The 14,972-nt window shown below is 40.3% G+C and overlaps 1 protein-coding gene across 3 annotated transcripts in view; it reads left to right on the top strand.

Moving 5' to 3' along the window:
* Positions 1 to 14,172, top strand: part of LOC127452151 (protein kinase C alpha type-like) — a 264,644-nt gene extending 250,472 nt beyond the window's left edge. For all 3 annotated transcript variants that reach the window (XM_051717414.1, XM_051717413.1, XM_051717415.1), the window contains 3 exons: positions 1,029 to 1,136; positions 6,061 to 6,201; positions 7,889 to 14,172. In XM_051717414.1, coding sequence (XP_051573374.1) covers positions 1,029 to 1,136; positions 6,061 to 6,201; positions 7,889 to 8,056 — 417 coding nt within the window. In that variant the 3' untranslated portion in view covers positions 8,057 to 14,172. The remainder of the gene's footprint in view (positions 1 to 1,028; positions 1,137 to 6,060; positions 6,202 to 7,888) is intronic.
* The last annotated feature ends 800 nt before the right edge of the window (positions 14,173 to 14,972 follow it).

The raw sequence follows: 14,972 nt of genomic DNA, 5'->3' as shown, positions 1-14,972 counted from the left end.
TCTTTTAAAAATGGCATTCATGAGGCGAGATGCATACTGACTGTTAAATACGTCCCGCTTGTCACTAGTCACTATTGTTAAATGTTTTTCTATATACAGTAAACATGTCTAGTGCATGTTTATATAGAAAAACATTTAAAAATAGTCTACTTTGGTGTGCAGAAAAAGGCTTATCTGTCCTGCCCTCTCCTTTTTACTTCCGACTGAGTGTCAGTGGCCAAGGGTGTAATGATGTCAAAGTAGAAAACATAACAAATTTAATTTCCACCAGTGTCATTTTCACCACAGAATTCTATTAAACACGATACAGAATTAGAAATGTGCTGGAAATGTGGTGAGAGTTTTCACGACTTTCATGACTTTCATGTACATACAATGTTGGACATTGTTAGTTGACAAATTTTTTTAAAATAAGCAAGAGTGAAAAATGTTTTATCAAGACTTAACTTTCTGGAAGTGCACAGTGTTAGAAGTTCCTAAAGTTGAAGAACACCCACATACACAATAAGTACAGGACTCCATTTATATTAGGTGTCTACTATGCACTTAAGCATTTGATGCAATGTACTTATTGTGTACATACATGTTGTTGCATTGTTTTACATTGAAAGTACCTGCATTTAATTACATCTGTAGTTATACTGTTAACCTTACCCCTAATCCAACCCTACCCTAAACCCTAAACCCTAACCCTACCCATACCTCAACCTCAGTAGCAGCAAATGTGAATCTTGTGAGAATTTTTAGAACAACATGTAGTTACACAATAAGTACATTGTATTGTATGTATTTTAATGTTTGTACATAGTAGTTGAAGACATCAAATATAAAGTGGGACCGACTTTTCAAACCAGAAAAATCTGTCATAATGAATGGGGGTGAATATTTTGTCAAGTTGATATAGTAAGAAGGTGTAAATGTAATGAAACTGTTAATGATTTTCATGTAGTCTTAGAGGGAAATACATTGTGTATATTCCATATCAACTATCAAGAGATTTTTTTTTTTTTATCTATTTCTAACAATAGCCTCCATTTGATGGAGAGGACGAGGATGAGCTGTTTCAATCCATAATGGAGCACAACGTATCCTACCCCAAATCCCTGTCTAAAGAGGCCGTGTCCATTTGTAAAGGGGTGAGTCTGTACACATTAGCAGGAGCTCTTTTATTCATTTATATTCCTGTCTCCTCTGTCTTCCACTGAATGAGGGAGAAATAATGCAGAGGCAATATCGGAATTAATTTCTTAGCCGTGATAAATAACTGATGTATTTTAATAATACTGTCAGTCATGAAAATATCACCTTCTACAATAGCTGTGTGGAAGATAATAATAGTTCATTTCATTTGTCTTTCCAGCATTATTGCTTATGTCCTCTTATGAGAAAAAGGAAAATTTAATTTGATTTAAGGTGGAGATATGAATGTCAGTAAAGACTTAGAAACATTTAATATAATTATTATTAAATATAAGAATTTATATCTTGAAATAGTGAATGTTAACAAGACTTTAATGGTAGTTTCAGATAAATTATTTATTTGAGTTATTTAAGTTGCAGCTTTGATTAAAAAAAACAAAAAACATAATAGAGAACAAAAGACTGGTTCTGGAAGAAAAAATCCCATTTATTTTTTTCAAAGAGAAATACATTTTTAACAATAACAGGCAGACCTAACTTGAGCTTCAAGGTTGTTTATTGATGGTATATGCTTCTGTGAAAGCCATCAGTCCGCATTCTTAAAAATGTTTTAAAAAATAGTTTGATAGCCCAATTTCCAGGGAAGAACTACACTACCCATAATCCTCAAGTCAGATCCACCAATCAGAAAATAGGTTTGTATACATTGCGACAAAAATCATTGCAAATAATGTAATCGAGTCGGTCTTCCTACGCTCTCAACTACTTATACATTTTTACATATCGGACGGAATACATACAGTATGTTGCAATATACACTTAAAAAATATTGTTTTTATACTTATAATCAACAACTTCAGATCAGTTTTATATTTTTCCATAATTTTTAATTTGATTGTCATTCGCATTGCTTCATGGTAGGGCTGGGCGATATGATGATATATATTGTGGCGACGATATAAAGTGTCAGTCGACAGAGATTTTGCTCTATCGTGTATGTGCAACATGACCGTATCTATCAGTGGGCACACTTCACGTGAAACTGAAACCAGGCTTGAGCAGGGAATGAATTCACCAGTTATTTGCATGTGCTGGTTTAACGCCAGATTCACTAAAGGAATTATGCAGATCAGGCAAACGCACCCACAAACTCATGGCTGATTCTTTGCTATTCTGATTTTGCGGGCTGGTTCTGAGCACTCTACAGCAGATGATGCAGAAGTCCACCGTGATCTGACTGACACACGCTGCTGGGACAGAGTCACTGTGATCCAGATACCTGGATCATCTCTTTAACATGACGAGGTGCGCTCGACTACACCGCATATCTGAACGTCTCCATCATTTGATACATTTTTGCTGATGTGATCAAAAGAACAGTGAGAGTAGCTTGTTATTAAAACAGGTGCAACATCTGGTTCACAAAAGCTGACACAGATTAGACAAATTTTATTCGCAAACTGTCACGCAACGATAATCACTTGTGGTAATACTAACAATCTGTTTTAACACTTAAAAATGAAGCACATTAAAGAATATTATGAAAGCCAAAAGATGCGCTCCGCATTAATTCTGTCTTTTAAAAACAATTTTTTTGCATGAAGTGTTTATAAATACATTTAAAATTATATTTCTGCAAGACGTGTTATTTTCGTAGTGTATTTTTTTACTAAAATGATGTAATATTTTGTTACTTTACTTTGAAAAGATCTTCAGTTTCTTGAGGAGTTTATAGTAATACTGGTCAACAATATATCAGACTGAAATCTGGCATAATGTGAAACTGAGTATTATGGTAAGGTTGATTTAAAACTGATTGTTTATTTTATTTTTAACTTTGTCAAGTTCTAAATTGTCATGTGTATTTTGTTGATTCATGTCTTTTATTTCGAAAAGTTTAGTTCCTGTTCCCTTGTCATGTGATTTCATGTTTTTCCTCCATGTTCATGTGTCATGTTTTCATTGGTTTATTGGTTAATTGTCTTGTTAGCTTGCTATGAGTTCTGTTTGTTCATTGTTTTATGTTCCCCCATGTCCATGTATTTAAGCCTCATGTTTTCCATTGTGTCTTTGTCAAGTATTGAATGTGAGTGTAGATGTTTTTGTCAAGCCATGTTTTTGTCAAGCCAAGTTTTTAGCCATAGTCAAGTTCATGTTTATGTTTCACATTTGTAGTTAGGGTTATTGGTTACCACGTTTGTAAATAAACTGCACTTGGGATCTTCATCTTCACGTCATCGTTTTCATCATTGCCTGTGCCAGCACTCGTTACAGAATACTTGACCCCACTATGAACCCAGCAGTTAAGCTCATATGACTACGTCAGGAGAATCGTCCCCTGGAGGAGTATGTAGAGGACTTTTGCACTCTGGCCAGCCAGGTGAATTTTAATGAGGTCGCCTTCAAAGAAATTTTTTGCTTTGGTCAGAATGAGTCAATTTTTTATTTTTTTTTGCCTGGGGGTCGCAGTTCCCTCAACCTGGCTCAATATATCGACCTCGCCCTACAGATCATTGGTTCCACATTCACTGTGGGGGAGGCAGATGCCGAGCCAGAGGTCCACGTCATGGCCGCCGCCGAGCCAGAGGTCCACGTCATGGCCGCCGCCGAGCCAGAAGTCCACGTCATGGCCGCCGCCGAGCCAGAGGTCCACGACATGGCTGCCGCCGAGCCAGCGTTCCTCATCATGGTCTCTGAGCTAGTGCCATCTTTTGCTCCATGCCACGTCACAGCAACGCCTCAGCCTGCTCCATGCCACGTCACAGCAACGCCTCAGCCTGCTCCATGCCACGTCACAGCAACGCCTCAGCCTGCTCCATGCCACGTCACAGCAACGCCTCAGCCTGCCCCATGCCACATCACAGCAACGCCTCAGCCTGCCCCATGCCACATCACAGCAACGCCTCAGCCTGCCCCATGCCACGTCACAGCAACGCCTCAGCCTGCCCCATGCCACGTCACAGCAACGCCTCAGCCTGCCCCATGCCACGTCACAGCAACGCCTCAGCCTGCTCCATGCCACGTCACAGTAACGCCTCAGCCTGCCCCATGCCACGTCACAGCAACGCCTCAGCCTGCCCCATGCCACGTCACAGCAACACCTCAGCCTACTCCATGCAACGTCACAGCAACGCCTCAGCCTGCTCCATGCCACGTCACAGCCACACCTGAGCAGTTGGACCTGGAGATGGTTCCCACCCTTATACCCACCCTTAGTTCTCCTGAGCAGGCAAGGGGAACTTTCGGCCCTCCGACCCCGCCTGGACCCTCTGAGCCCTGGACTTCGCCTTGGCCTGTCGGTCCCTCGACGTTGCCTCAGCTCGGCGTTCCCTCAGCTCCACTGCGGTCCTACAGCCTGTCGGCTTTGCCGGGATCCCTCTTCCCTCCGGCTCCTCCTTGGTCTGTCGGTCACCTGGCTCCGCTTTGGCTCTCCGATCCTCTGGCAGCGCCTCGTCCCTCCGATCTGTCAGCTCCACCGAGGACCTCCTTCCCTACAGCTCCACCTTGGTCCTCAGTCCCACCGGCTCCACCTCAGTCTTCCGATCCCCCAGCTCCGCCTTGGTCCTCCCTTCCATCGGCTCCATCCTGGCCCTTCAAGTCTTCGGCTACTCTCCAGGCACCAAGTTCCATGGCTCCGCCCCTTGAGCCTCTCACTGCTCCACCTTCCATGGCTCCGCCCCTCGAGCCTCTCATGGCTTCACCCCCCACAGACTTTGCCCTGGTCCCATGCCCATTGCCCTTTCTCGCCATGCCATGCCCCACGCCTCAATACACCCCCCCCCCCTAGCTCCCTACAGAACTTTGAATTTATGTCGTGTTTTACGTGTTTTGTTTATGTGTTGGGGTGTCGGGAGCCGCCCCTTAGTGGGGGGGATATGTCGTGTGTATTTTGTTGATTCGTGTCTTTTATTTTGAAAAGTTTAGTTCCTGTTCCCTTGTCATGTGATTTCATGTTTTCCCTCCATGTTCATGTGTCATGTTTTCATTGGTTTATTGGTTAATTGTCTTGTTAGCTTGTTATGAGTTCTGTTTGTTCATTGGTTTATGTTCCCCCATGTCCATGTATTTAAGCCTCATGTTTTCCATTGTGTCTTTGTCAAGTATTGAATGTGAGTGTAGATGTTTTTGTCAAGCCATGTTTTTAGCCATAGTCAAGTTCATGTTTATGTTTCACGTTTGTAGTTAGGGTTATTGGTTATCACGTTTGTAAATAAACTGCACTTGGGTTCTTCACGTCATCGTCTTCATCATTGCCAGTGCCAGCACTCGTTACATAAATAAAGAGAAAATTATATAAGAGGAAGTAGTTTTCATTTAAAAAGTATTTATTTCACTGACTAGATTTTCCAAAAATAGGCATTACAAAATGGTTATTTGTTAAGTGATTTTTATTGGTTTTCCAGAAAAAAAATTACTATATCGTGATATATATCGTTACCGTGATATAACTTTTCTCATATCATGATATAAGATTTTTGGTCGTATCGCTCACCCCTACTTCATGGGATTGTAGTTCATTCTCTCGTTAAAGAAGTTAAATACACATTTGTACTTTTGTGGGTTTTTAAAAAAAAAAAAATTATCAGATTTTCAAATACTTTTTTGCTTCAAAAATCAAATAAAAGTTTGTAAAGTTGTGGTTCACCTTGAAACTGGTTGGTTTAGTTCATGGCTTTTATGAAGATCTCTTTTATGAAGGATTTTATGAAATACCTATAGAAAAATGAATGGGGAAACATATTTCTGGAATCTAGACAGATGAAAAAGCAGGCGGGCACTACACTATTGGGGGGAAAGTTTGTATTGACTTAGTACTAAATGTACTGTAATAGCAAAGAGATGGGAAAAGAATATGAGGAAGGGTCTTCTCTGTCACTTTCGTTTAATAATCTCTGTTCTTTCCTCCACACACACACACAGCTGATGACGAAGCACCCGTCTAAGCGTCTGGGTTGCAGTCCAGAGGGTGAGAGAGATATAAAAGAGCAGGCTTTCTTCCGCAGAATTGACTGGGAACGACTCGCAAACAGAGAGATCCAACCTCCATTCAAACCCAAAGTGGTAAGTGTGTGTATGCCTGTACCCATTTGCCTTCACCTTTGTGTTGAATGCCAGCTATTTCTTTATACAGGCCTATTCAAAAGATATAGACTACATAAATCCCACATTATAAAAGGAATAGTTTGCCCAAAAATGAAAATTCTGTCATCATTGCTCCCCCTCATGTTGTTACAATCCTTTATATCTTTCATTCTCACAATAAGTAGAACATAAAGGAATGTTTGCTAGAATGTTAGGGACTGAATGCATCAGTCGCCATTCTCCTTTTGGAAGAAAGAAAGTCAAACAGGTTTGGAACAATATGTGGGTGAGTAAATGATAAGTAAATTATAAATTTTTGAGTAAACTAACCCTTTAGGAGCTTTACTGGAACATTGAAACAAATTGCCCTTTTGGCTCGATTCATCAGTGTAAATCGGGTTAATCGGCCATCCTGGGGTGCATTTCCCAAAAGCATCGTTAGCCAACTATGGTCGCAAGTTCCATCGTAACCAACATAGTTGAACGATTTGGTGTTTCCAGGAACCCTAGTCTCGCATTGCAAAGTTATGTGGTTGGTACTGCAGCTCTCCACCTGTGGTTAGAAGCATAGTTCCTTGTTAGTTTGCTGTGTGGACATCATTTCACATCGCTGAGGCTTCTATATCTTTTATTCCATATATACAGTATCTTTCATTCTGTCAAGACTTTCACCACTTTTACATACACTTAAGAAAAAGTTTATTTTGGGGTTTTGCAGAAAGCGGCTTTCTGAAACATCACATAAACGTGAGTGAAGCCATTTAAGGGATTAAAGGCTGTTAATAGAAAGCATTTTAACACACACGGCTTCTGTTGGAGAACATGACATACACAGTATGAAGAGTGCGCATTTGTGTATGTGCTGAAGTGCGTCGGGGGAATCCCGAAGTCTGATGTAAAGGGAAACCCCACTATTGGAGCGCAATGTATCTGTTGCATCAGCTTTCGTGGTTTCTGGAGTACGTTTAAATGAGCTATTGTAATTTGATATTCACAGAAGTTATTACTCCACCTCCTGCGTAACGTCATAAATGACAGCTCTATATTGCTGAACCAACATGGTTCGAACGATGGATGTGCGACATAGTTACTGCGGTTTCGGGAACCAGTCATGACTAGCTAGTTAATTTCTCCAATGATGAATTGTACAATGGTGGTTAAGCAGTGAGTTACGTAGTTGTATGGGAAATGCACCCTAGGTTAGTGACTAGAAAGCTGTGGGTGTGTTTGGGCAAAGAGATGGCAGGGATGTCCTAAGTTCACCTGGTCTATTTTAAGGATCTTTTTATGTGTTTGCATCAAAACCACCCACCATGTGAGCTGATCTTCCCCCTGCTGGTGTCTGTATGTGTTTTAAAGTTTGTGATTCACCTGATTCATCCACACCTGTGACCCTGTATTTATAAAGCCCCAGGGTTAAAAGAAGGACCCCATTGGTACGCCGCAGGCGCTAGAGCTGGGCTGCAGATATTTCATCCTTTAAATGCAGCCCTTTAATAGTCCCTTTCTCCTTCATTGAAATACTCCATTTACTGGACACATGCGTGTATATTACGTCAATGGCGGAAGTCCTTATGAATACATTTTCTCTCAGGCACACTGCCAGCTTTTCAATTTAGTCTAAAAATAACCCACCCTCTTTCTTTATTTCCCCCTCCTGTCACAGTGCGGCAAAGCAGCGGAGAACTTTGACAAATTCTTCACACGCGCGCAGCCCATGCTGACTCCTCCAGACCAACTGGTCATTGCCAACATTGACCAGAGTGAATTTGCTGGATTCTCATTCATAAACCCGGAGTTCATCCACCCAGCATCGCTTCACAGTGTGGTATGAGACGGCCCGATGAAGAAGTGACCATCCGACCAGCTCAAACTACCAATCGCATCAACGTTATTTATGAACACACCAAATCTTTGTAGACAGTTGAATACCCTTTATCTGAACATATATGAACTGAGGGGACACTGGATCGGGGGGGGTGGGGGGGTTTAGTGGCGGAATGAAAATATATCATAAAAGCTTGTGTCCACATTCACACTTTGAGGGCAATACCTAATTTAGATGATATTAGTTTGTTCCAAAACCTAGTGAGCTGTCTAGGGAGTTGCTTACTGTCCTGTACGTCTCGTATTTTGGCCGAAAAAATCCTGTACAGGATGCCTATTTATGCTAGCGGCGAGATGCTCAAGGAGGATGTTCGGACAGCTCAAAATGCTCAAGCATTCCATATATGGCAAGAAGTTTTCTAACTAATCGGACTTACGGTTTTCCCAAAATCCTATATACTTCCATTGACAGAATGTTCAAAGAGGCCAAGACTATTTAAACTGAAAAAAAATGCATATGTAAACTAGATTGGTAAAGTTTGTCTACTCCAGACAAACTTTGATGTTGGCTTGGCAAAGCATGGCTTGAAAGTTTTAAATAGTTCAAAGTTTGAAGTTAAAGGTAATACAGGCCTTCCTGTCAGACACAAAGTCAGACAGACTGATAAACCTTGAGAAAGACCACATTTGACCACATCAGACCACATTAGACCATTACAGATTGCATTAGTCCTCATCAGACCCCATAGAGACCACAACAGACCACTTCAGACTCATACTACATTAGACCATATCAGACCACGTTAGAATCACTAGAGACCACGTCAGACCTTATTAAACTTCATCAGACCATCAAGAAACCACATTAGACCTCACAGAACCCCTAGATCAGATCAAACCAAGCTAACATCAAAGTTTCTCTTGACAAACTTTACCTATCTACTTAGTCTTTTGTGTTGTTAGATTAGCATCATGCTAATGTCAAGTCTCCCTTGAGGAGTGAGTATTTGTGTGGTGCGTGGAGTGGTAACCTGTGTAGGTGTTCCAAATCCATCACTAATGAGGTTTCCATAGAAGGCGGCTGCCTATGCAGACAGTGGTCAGCAAGCAAGTTCACTAGGGTTTGGAACAGAGTAATAATGAGTGTGCTGTACGTCCTCATAGCAATTAAAGTTTGTCTAATGCCTGTATGCAGAAAGGTGTTGTGTGCAGGCCAAAGACCAGTGTATTTTTACAAAGCTTACAGATATTTTTGATGGTGGAAATGGTGAGCGATCCCTTGTTCCAGACCTCAGATTAGTTGTGTGTGCAGCATGCTTGACATGAAGCAGGTTTTTGTGTCCTATCCCTTATATCTTCTCTACTGCCATTTCTAATGTTCCTGAATTATATATTTGTAAATCTTGTTATAGGAGTGCCAAAATATAGCTGCATCAAAAAGTTTTTTATATCTAGCTCTATACAGTATATGCATATTAATTTGCTAATGTCCCGTAACTTGACCTGGGCTGACACTTGAACCCTTGAACCACTCCCGAAGTTTTAGCATGACAGCTTCTGATCCAATTGCTGCCTGCTTGCCTAGCTCAACATATACAGATGTTTCTCTCTTGATCTAAATGTACAAATTGTGAGACTGTGTGATTCTTCATTGGTAACTGGCAGACCCACATGGAATCAGCATCTAAAGAACTCAACAGAAAGCTCTTTGTCTGCAGAATTGGAACACCAATCATTCACAAAGTTTGACAAATCTCCTATCCATTGTGTGTTAGTTTATTAAATATTTTGGTTAATCTGATTATGTTTTCAGCTTCCAAAAAGTGTGTAGTACTCTCAATTTTACACACGTTTTCACCCAAAATCAGCACAGTTGGGTAACGACGGGTAAATGTACAGCCTGATCTCTTGAAAATTATGTGACTGTGGCAACATGTGTGCAAAATTATATCACATGGTTCATAACACGTATTGTGGCAGTTCCAAAGTTAAATGTCCACTGTGTGGCACTAGAAGTGAGTGAAATGTTCTCACAAACAGATGAGGTTTTTGAGGTTAATGCTATCGAGTTTATATCAACAAAACGTACCTCCCTACCCTAAACCTTCAACTTAAACCTAACCAATAGCAAAATCAAAGCAAATATGTGATGAAAAACAATTGCTAAAGCAACCACATAATTTTGTGGCGCTTCTATAACACTTTCGGCTCACGTATCGACTAACATGGTCTGCTCTGTTTAGATGCGTTTAGATATCATTGTGTGAGGAACAGAGTGAAAAATAAGTGTTTATGGACTGATAATCTGCTATTTTACCCGTAATTTGGAATAAAAATCATTGTTGTAGCGCCTCTACTGTTCATTCACTTGGAAACTGCCGCAATACATACGGTGCGTAAAATCATTTTGCAAAAATTTTGGTAAAATAACGTGATTCTGAGAGACCAGTTTGCAAATGTTGCAAGAGGTATATGCGACATTTAAAATCCAATAGAGTCACTATATTTTGATTTGTAAAGGTAATGGTCTTCAGTTAAAATCCAGCATATTATACTAAAGAAAACTTCCACTGATAGACTCAAACAGTCACAAAGAATGTGAAAAAAGGCCAAAAATGTTGCACTTTGAACTGTAGTGGGGAGAATCTCGCGAAACCTATCAAGAACATCACATTTAACCCCAAAAATGAAAATAAAATAAAAATAATTTTACATTATCTGTTTTTTCTCCAAACATCAAAACAACTCAAAATTTTATTATTAACATGGGAATGTTAATTGTTTTCAAAATGTCAAATAATGTTCTATATACATACAGCTCTGGAAAAATTTAAGAGACCATTGCAAAATTCTGATTAACAATTTTTATTGATTCACATATATGTAACTCATAAGACAAAACAAATATATACATAGAATCAAACTTAACCCCAACTATTACCCCTCCCAATCCCACCCTAACCCCAACAACATAACAATGGTCCCAAATGACATAGACACACACATGCACAAAAAAATAAAATAAAATAAACAGATAAACACAACAACAATAATCACATATCCACAAATGACAAATACCCGCCCCATTTCTCCACGAACACTTTATACCTCCCCGTTCCTCTGAATGTTACTTCCTCAAAGGCCGCCAGCCTTCCCATCTCCGTGCACCACTCCTGAAAAGAGGGCGCTCCAGCTGACCTCCAGCCCCTCAAAATGATCTGCCTGCCAGTCATGACACTAGTTAAGACCCAACTCTTTATGTGTCTACTTTCAATGTCAATGACCGCCCCATCACCCAAGAAACAGAGTCTGGGGCAGAATGATACCTGAATGCCTAACACATCGCACACCAGACTCTGCACCTTTAACCAAAACTTTTGAATTTCAACACACCCCCAAAAGACATGGGTTATATCTCCGTCCACTGATTGGCATCGCCAGCAGGTGGGTGTGTCTTTAAGACCAAGCCTATACAATTTAGAGGGGGTCCAATAGAACCGATGTAAAATCTTGAATTGTATAAGGTGCGCCCTTGCATCTCTGCATGCAGTTTTTGTTTTCTTAAATCCTAGCCCATTCTCCCTCCTCCAATTCTAAGTTTAAATATTTCTCCCATAATCTCTTGAGTGTGGTTGAGACTCCGTCCCCCAGACTCTGAATTAGCAGGGAGTAATACACTGATGCCTCATGACCTTTTCCAAAAGCAGAAATCACCACTCCCAGAGTATCTGCTGCTTTAGGGGGTGTATGCTATTCCCAAAAATAGTACAGAGCAAGTGGCGTAGCTGAAGATACCTAAAAAAACTGAGATCTGGGGATCCCGAAATATTGAACCAAATTTTCGAAGGATCTCATCACACCACTCTCATAAAGATCACCGAGTGTATTAACCCCCCTCGCAATCCACTCCGACCAACAAAAAGGGGACTTATCAATGCATAGTTTGGGGTTTAGCCATAGGCTCGAGGCAACATTTAGATAAATATCTGAATTAAACACTCTGGACACTTTTGTCCATACTGAGTGCAAATGTGAAATAACGGGGTGTGATTTAACTTCTCTGGTTAGATTGGCAGAAAGGCTTTGAAATGGCAAAATAGGGGCAAGAACTTCTTGTTCAATGCAGAACCAGGGAGGGGCTCTTTCAGGTGGAAGCGACCAATGAGCCAAATGTCTGAGACCAAACGCATAATAATAAAACAAAATCTTGAGTAGGCCTAGCCCACCTTTGTCAATCGGCCTATGTAGTTTACTAAAATGTAATCTGGGGCGTTTGCCACTCCAAATAATAGACTTCGCTATGCTCTCAAATTGCTTGAAATAAGAGAGGGGGACATCTAACAGGAGAGACTGTAGCAGGTAGTTAAATTTTGGAATACAGTTAATTTTAATAACATTAACCTTCCCAATCATCGATAAATGTAATGAAGCCCAATTGTCTACATCGCTAAAAATCCTTTTTATTAAAGGGTCAAAATTAACTCTAACTAAATCAGACAAATTTGCTGGGAATAAAATACCCAAATACTTATTGCCCTGTTTGGGCCACTGGAAGGCACCTGGCTGGAAGGCTATTACTGGACAGTACGCTGTCAGAGCCAAAGCTTCGGATTTAGACCAGTTGACTTTGTATCCTGAGAATTTGGAAAAGGAATTAATAATTCTGTGGAGGCAAGGCATAGATTTAGTTGGGTCAGAGTCGAATAATAAAATATCATCTGCATAAAGCAGAAGCTAAAGCGCCACGCCTCCCGCCATCACCCCTGGAAAATGATCCTCCTTTCTTATTGTGGCTGCTAATGGTTCCAGGGCAAGACAGAACAATAATGGGGAAAGAGGGCAACCTTGCTGGGTGCCCCTATTCAGCGTAAAATAATCTGAAATGAATCCATTTGTTTGTACCGCCGCTACCAGGTGTCTATAAAGTGACTTGATCCAACCAATAAACGTACTCCCGAACCCATACATTTCCAAAATCTTAAAAAGATAATCCCTTTCTACCATATCAAATGCCTTTTTGGCGTCAAGTGAGATGGCAGCGACCAGAGTCTGATCATTCGCCACTGACCACATGATATTGATGAAACATCTAATTTTATCAGAAGAGCTACGACCCCGAATAAACCCCATCTGATCTATATGTATAAGAGATGTCATAACTTTACATAATAGGTTAGCCAAAACTATAGCCAAAAATTTTACATCTAGCTGGATCAGGGAAATTGGATGGTAACTTGGAGGAAGCTTTCCATTTTTTAATGATTCCGAATAAACTTCTAACAAAAGTGGAGCCAATTCTGTAGCATAAGATCTAAAAAATTCAGCAGCAAAGCCATCTGGCCCCGGAGACTTGCCTATAGGTAAGGCCTTAATTACCTCGTAAAGTTCCTCCAAGGTTATCACAGAATCAAGAGAGTTTTTTTTGCTCAGTCGTCAATTTAGGGAGTTCTAATCGTTCCACAAAATTTCTAATATCATCATCAGTAGACGAAGACATGGAACTATAGAGATCAAGATAGAACTCTTTAAAGGCATTATTAATATCAATGGCAGATGTAAAAATTTCACCACCAGCAGATTTCACCGAAGGAATGGTAGAAAAAGACTCTCTCTGCTTTATATATCTAGACAAAAGCTTCCCGGCTTTGTCCCCTGACTCAAAATATGACTGTCTTGCCCTGAATAACCAAAACTCCACTTTCCGCGACAAAATAGTATCATATCTGTATTTCAATCGGGTCAATTCTCTGAGGCTATCAGACGACATTTTTAATATTCCTTTCCAACTCCACTAGTTCTCGTGCTTTGGATTTTTTGGTGAATGAGGCATACTGGATGATCTGACCCCTAAGAACCGCCTTAAGTGCCTCCCAAGCCACGCCCACAGAGGATACTGAGGACCAGTTGGTCTCCATATAGACATTGATTTCAGTCTTTAACATCTGTTGGAAATCAGGATTTTGCAAAAGGGATACATTAAAGTGGCAGCTGTATGATTTCTTTTTCTCCGTATGTGGCAACACCCCTAAACTCACCAGGGCGTGATCTGAGACTAAAATGTTTCCAATTGAGCAATCAATAACAGATTAAATGAGGGATTTAGATATAAAAAAAAAAAAAGAATTCTAGAATAAATCTTAAGGACTGATGAAAAAAATGTATAGTCTCTACCAGATGGGTTCAAAAGTCGCCAAACATCTGCAAGACCAAGATTTTTACACATCCTGTGAAGTGTCACCATTGCTCTAGGGGACTTACACACTTTTGCTTCACTATGATCAAGGACTGAGTCCATCAATAGATTAAAGTCTCCTCCCAATATTATATCATGAGGGGTGCCAGTGGCTTGCAACATCCCTTCAAGATCTATAAAAAAGCCCTGATCATCAGCGTTAGGTGCGTAAATATTAGCCAAAATCAACCTTTGCCCCTGAATTTCTGCTAGAACAACAATGACCCTTCCTGATTTATCTTTAATCTGTTTGAGGCATTTGAATTGCAGATGTTTATTTATCAATATAATGACCCCCCTACTCTTACTTGAGCCAGTACTAAAGGAAACATGCCCACTCCATATCTTCCCAAATTTTTCAGCTTCCTTTGGGGAAAGATGAGTTTCTTGAAGAAACACGATATCATATTTCTTACATTTAAGAAAAGAAATAACCTTCCTTCTTTTTATGGGGTGCCCCAACCCATTCACATTCCATGTGGAGAAAGATATCCCACTCATTTTAACAATTGACATTTGACATAATAGAAAAAATTAATTGTGTGTCAAAAACAAGATTACAAAGACCACATTTCAACATCAATGCAACAGTCAAACCCCGAACTTTCTCCAGAACAAAACAAACAGAAAAAAGAAAAACGTGCGCATTAACCCCGCGCACGACAGCGCCAACCGGCGTCAATCCCTCTAA

This window comes from Myxocyprinus asiaticus, chromosome 14, assembly GCF_019703515.2.
Source record: "Myxocyprinus asiaticus isolate MX2 ecotype Aquarium Trade chromosome 14, UBuf_Myxa_2, whole genome shotgun sequence".
NCBI classification, from domain to species: Eukaryota; Metazoa; Chordata; class Actinopteri; order Cypriniformes; family Catostomidae; genus Myxocyprinus; species Myxocyprinus asiaticus.
Note: the sequence above shows the minus strand (reverse complement) of the source record. Positions and strands in the feature narration are given on the sequence as shown.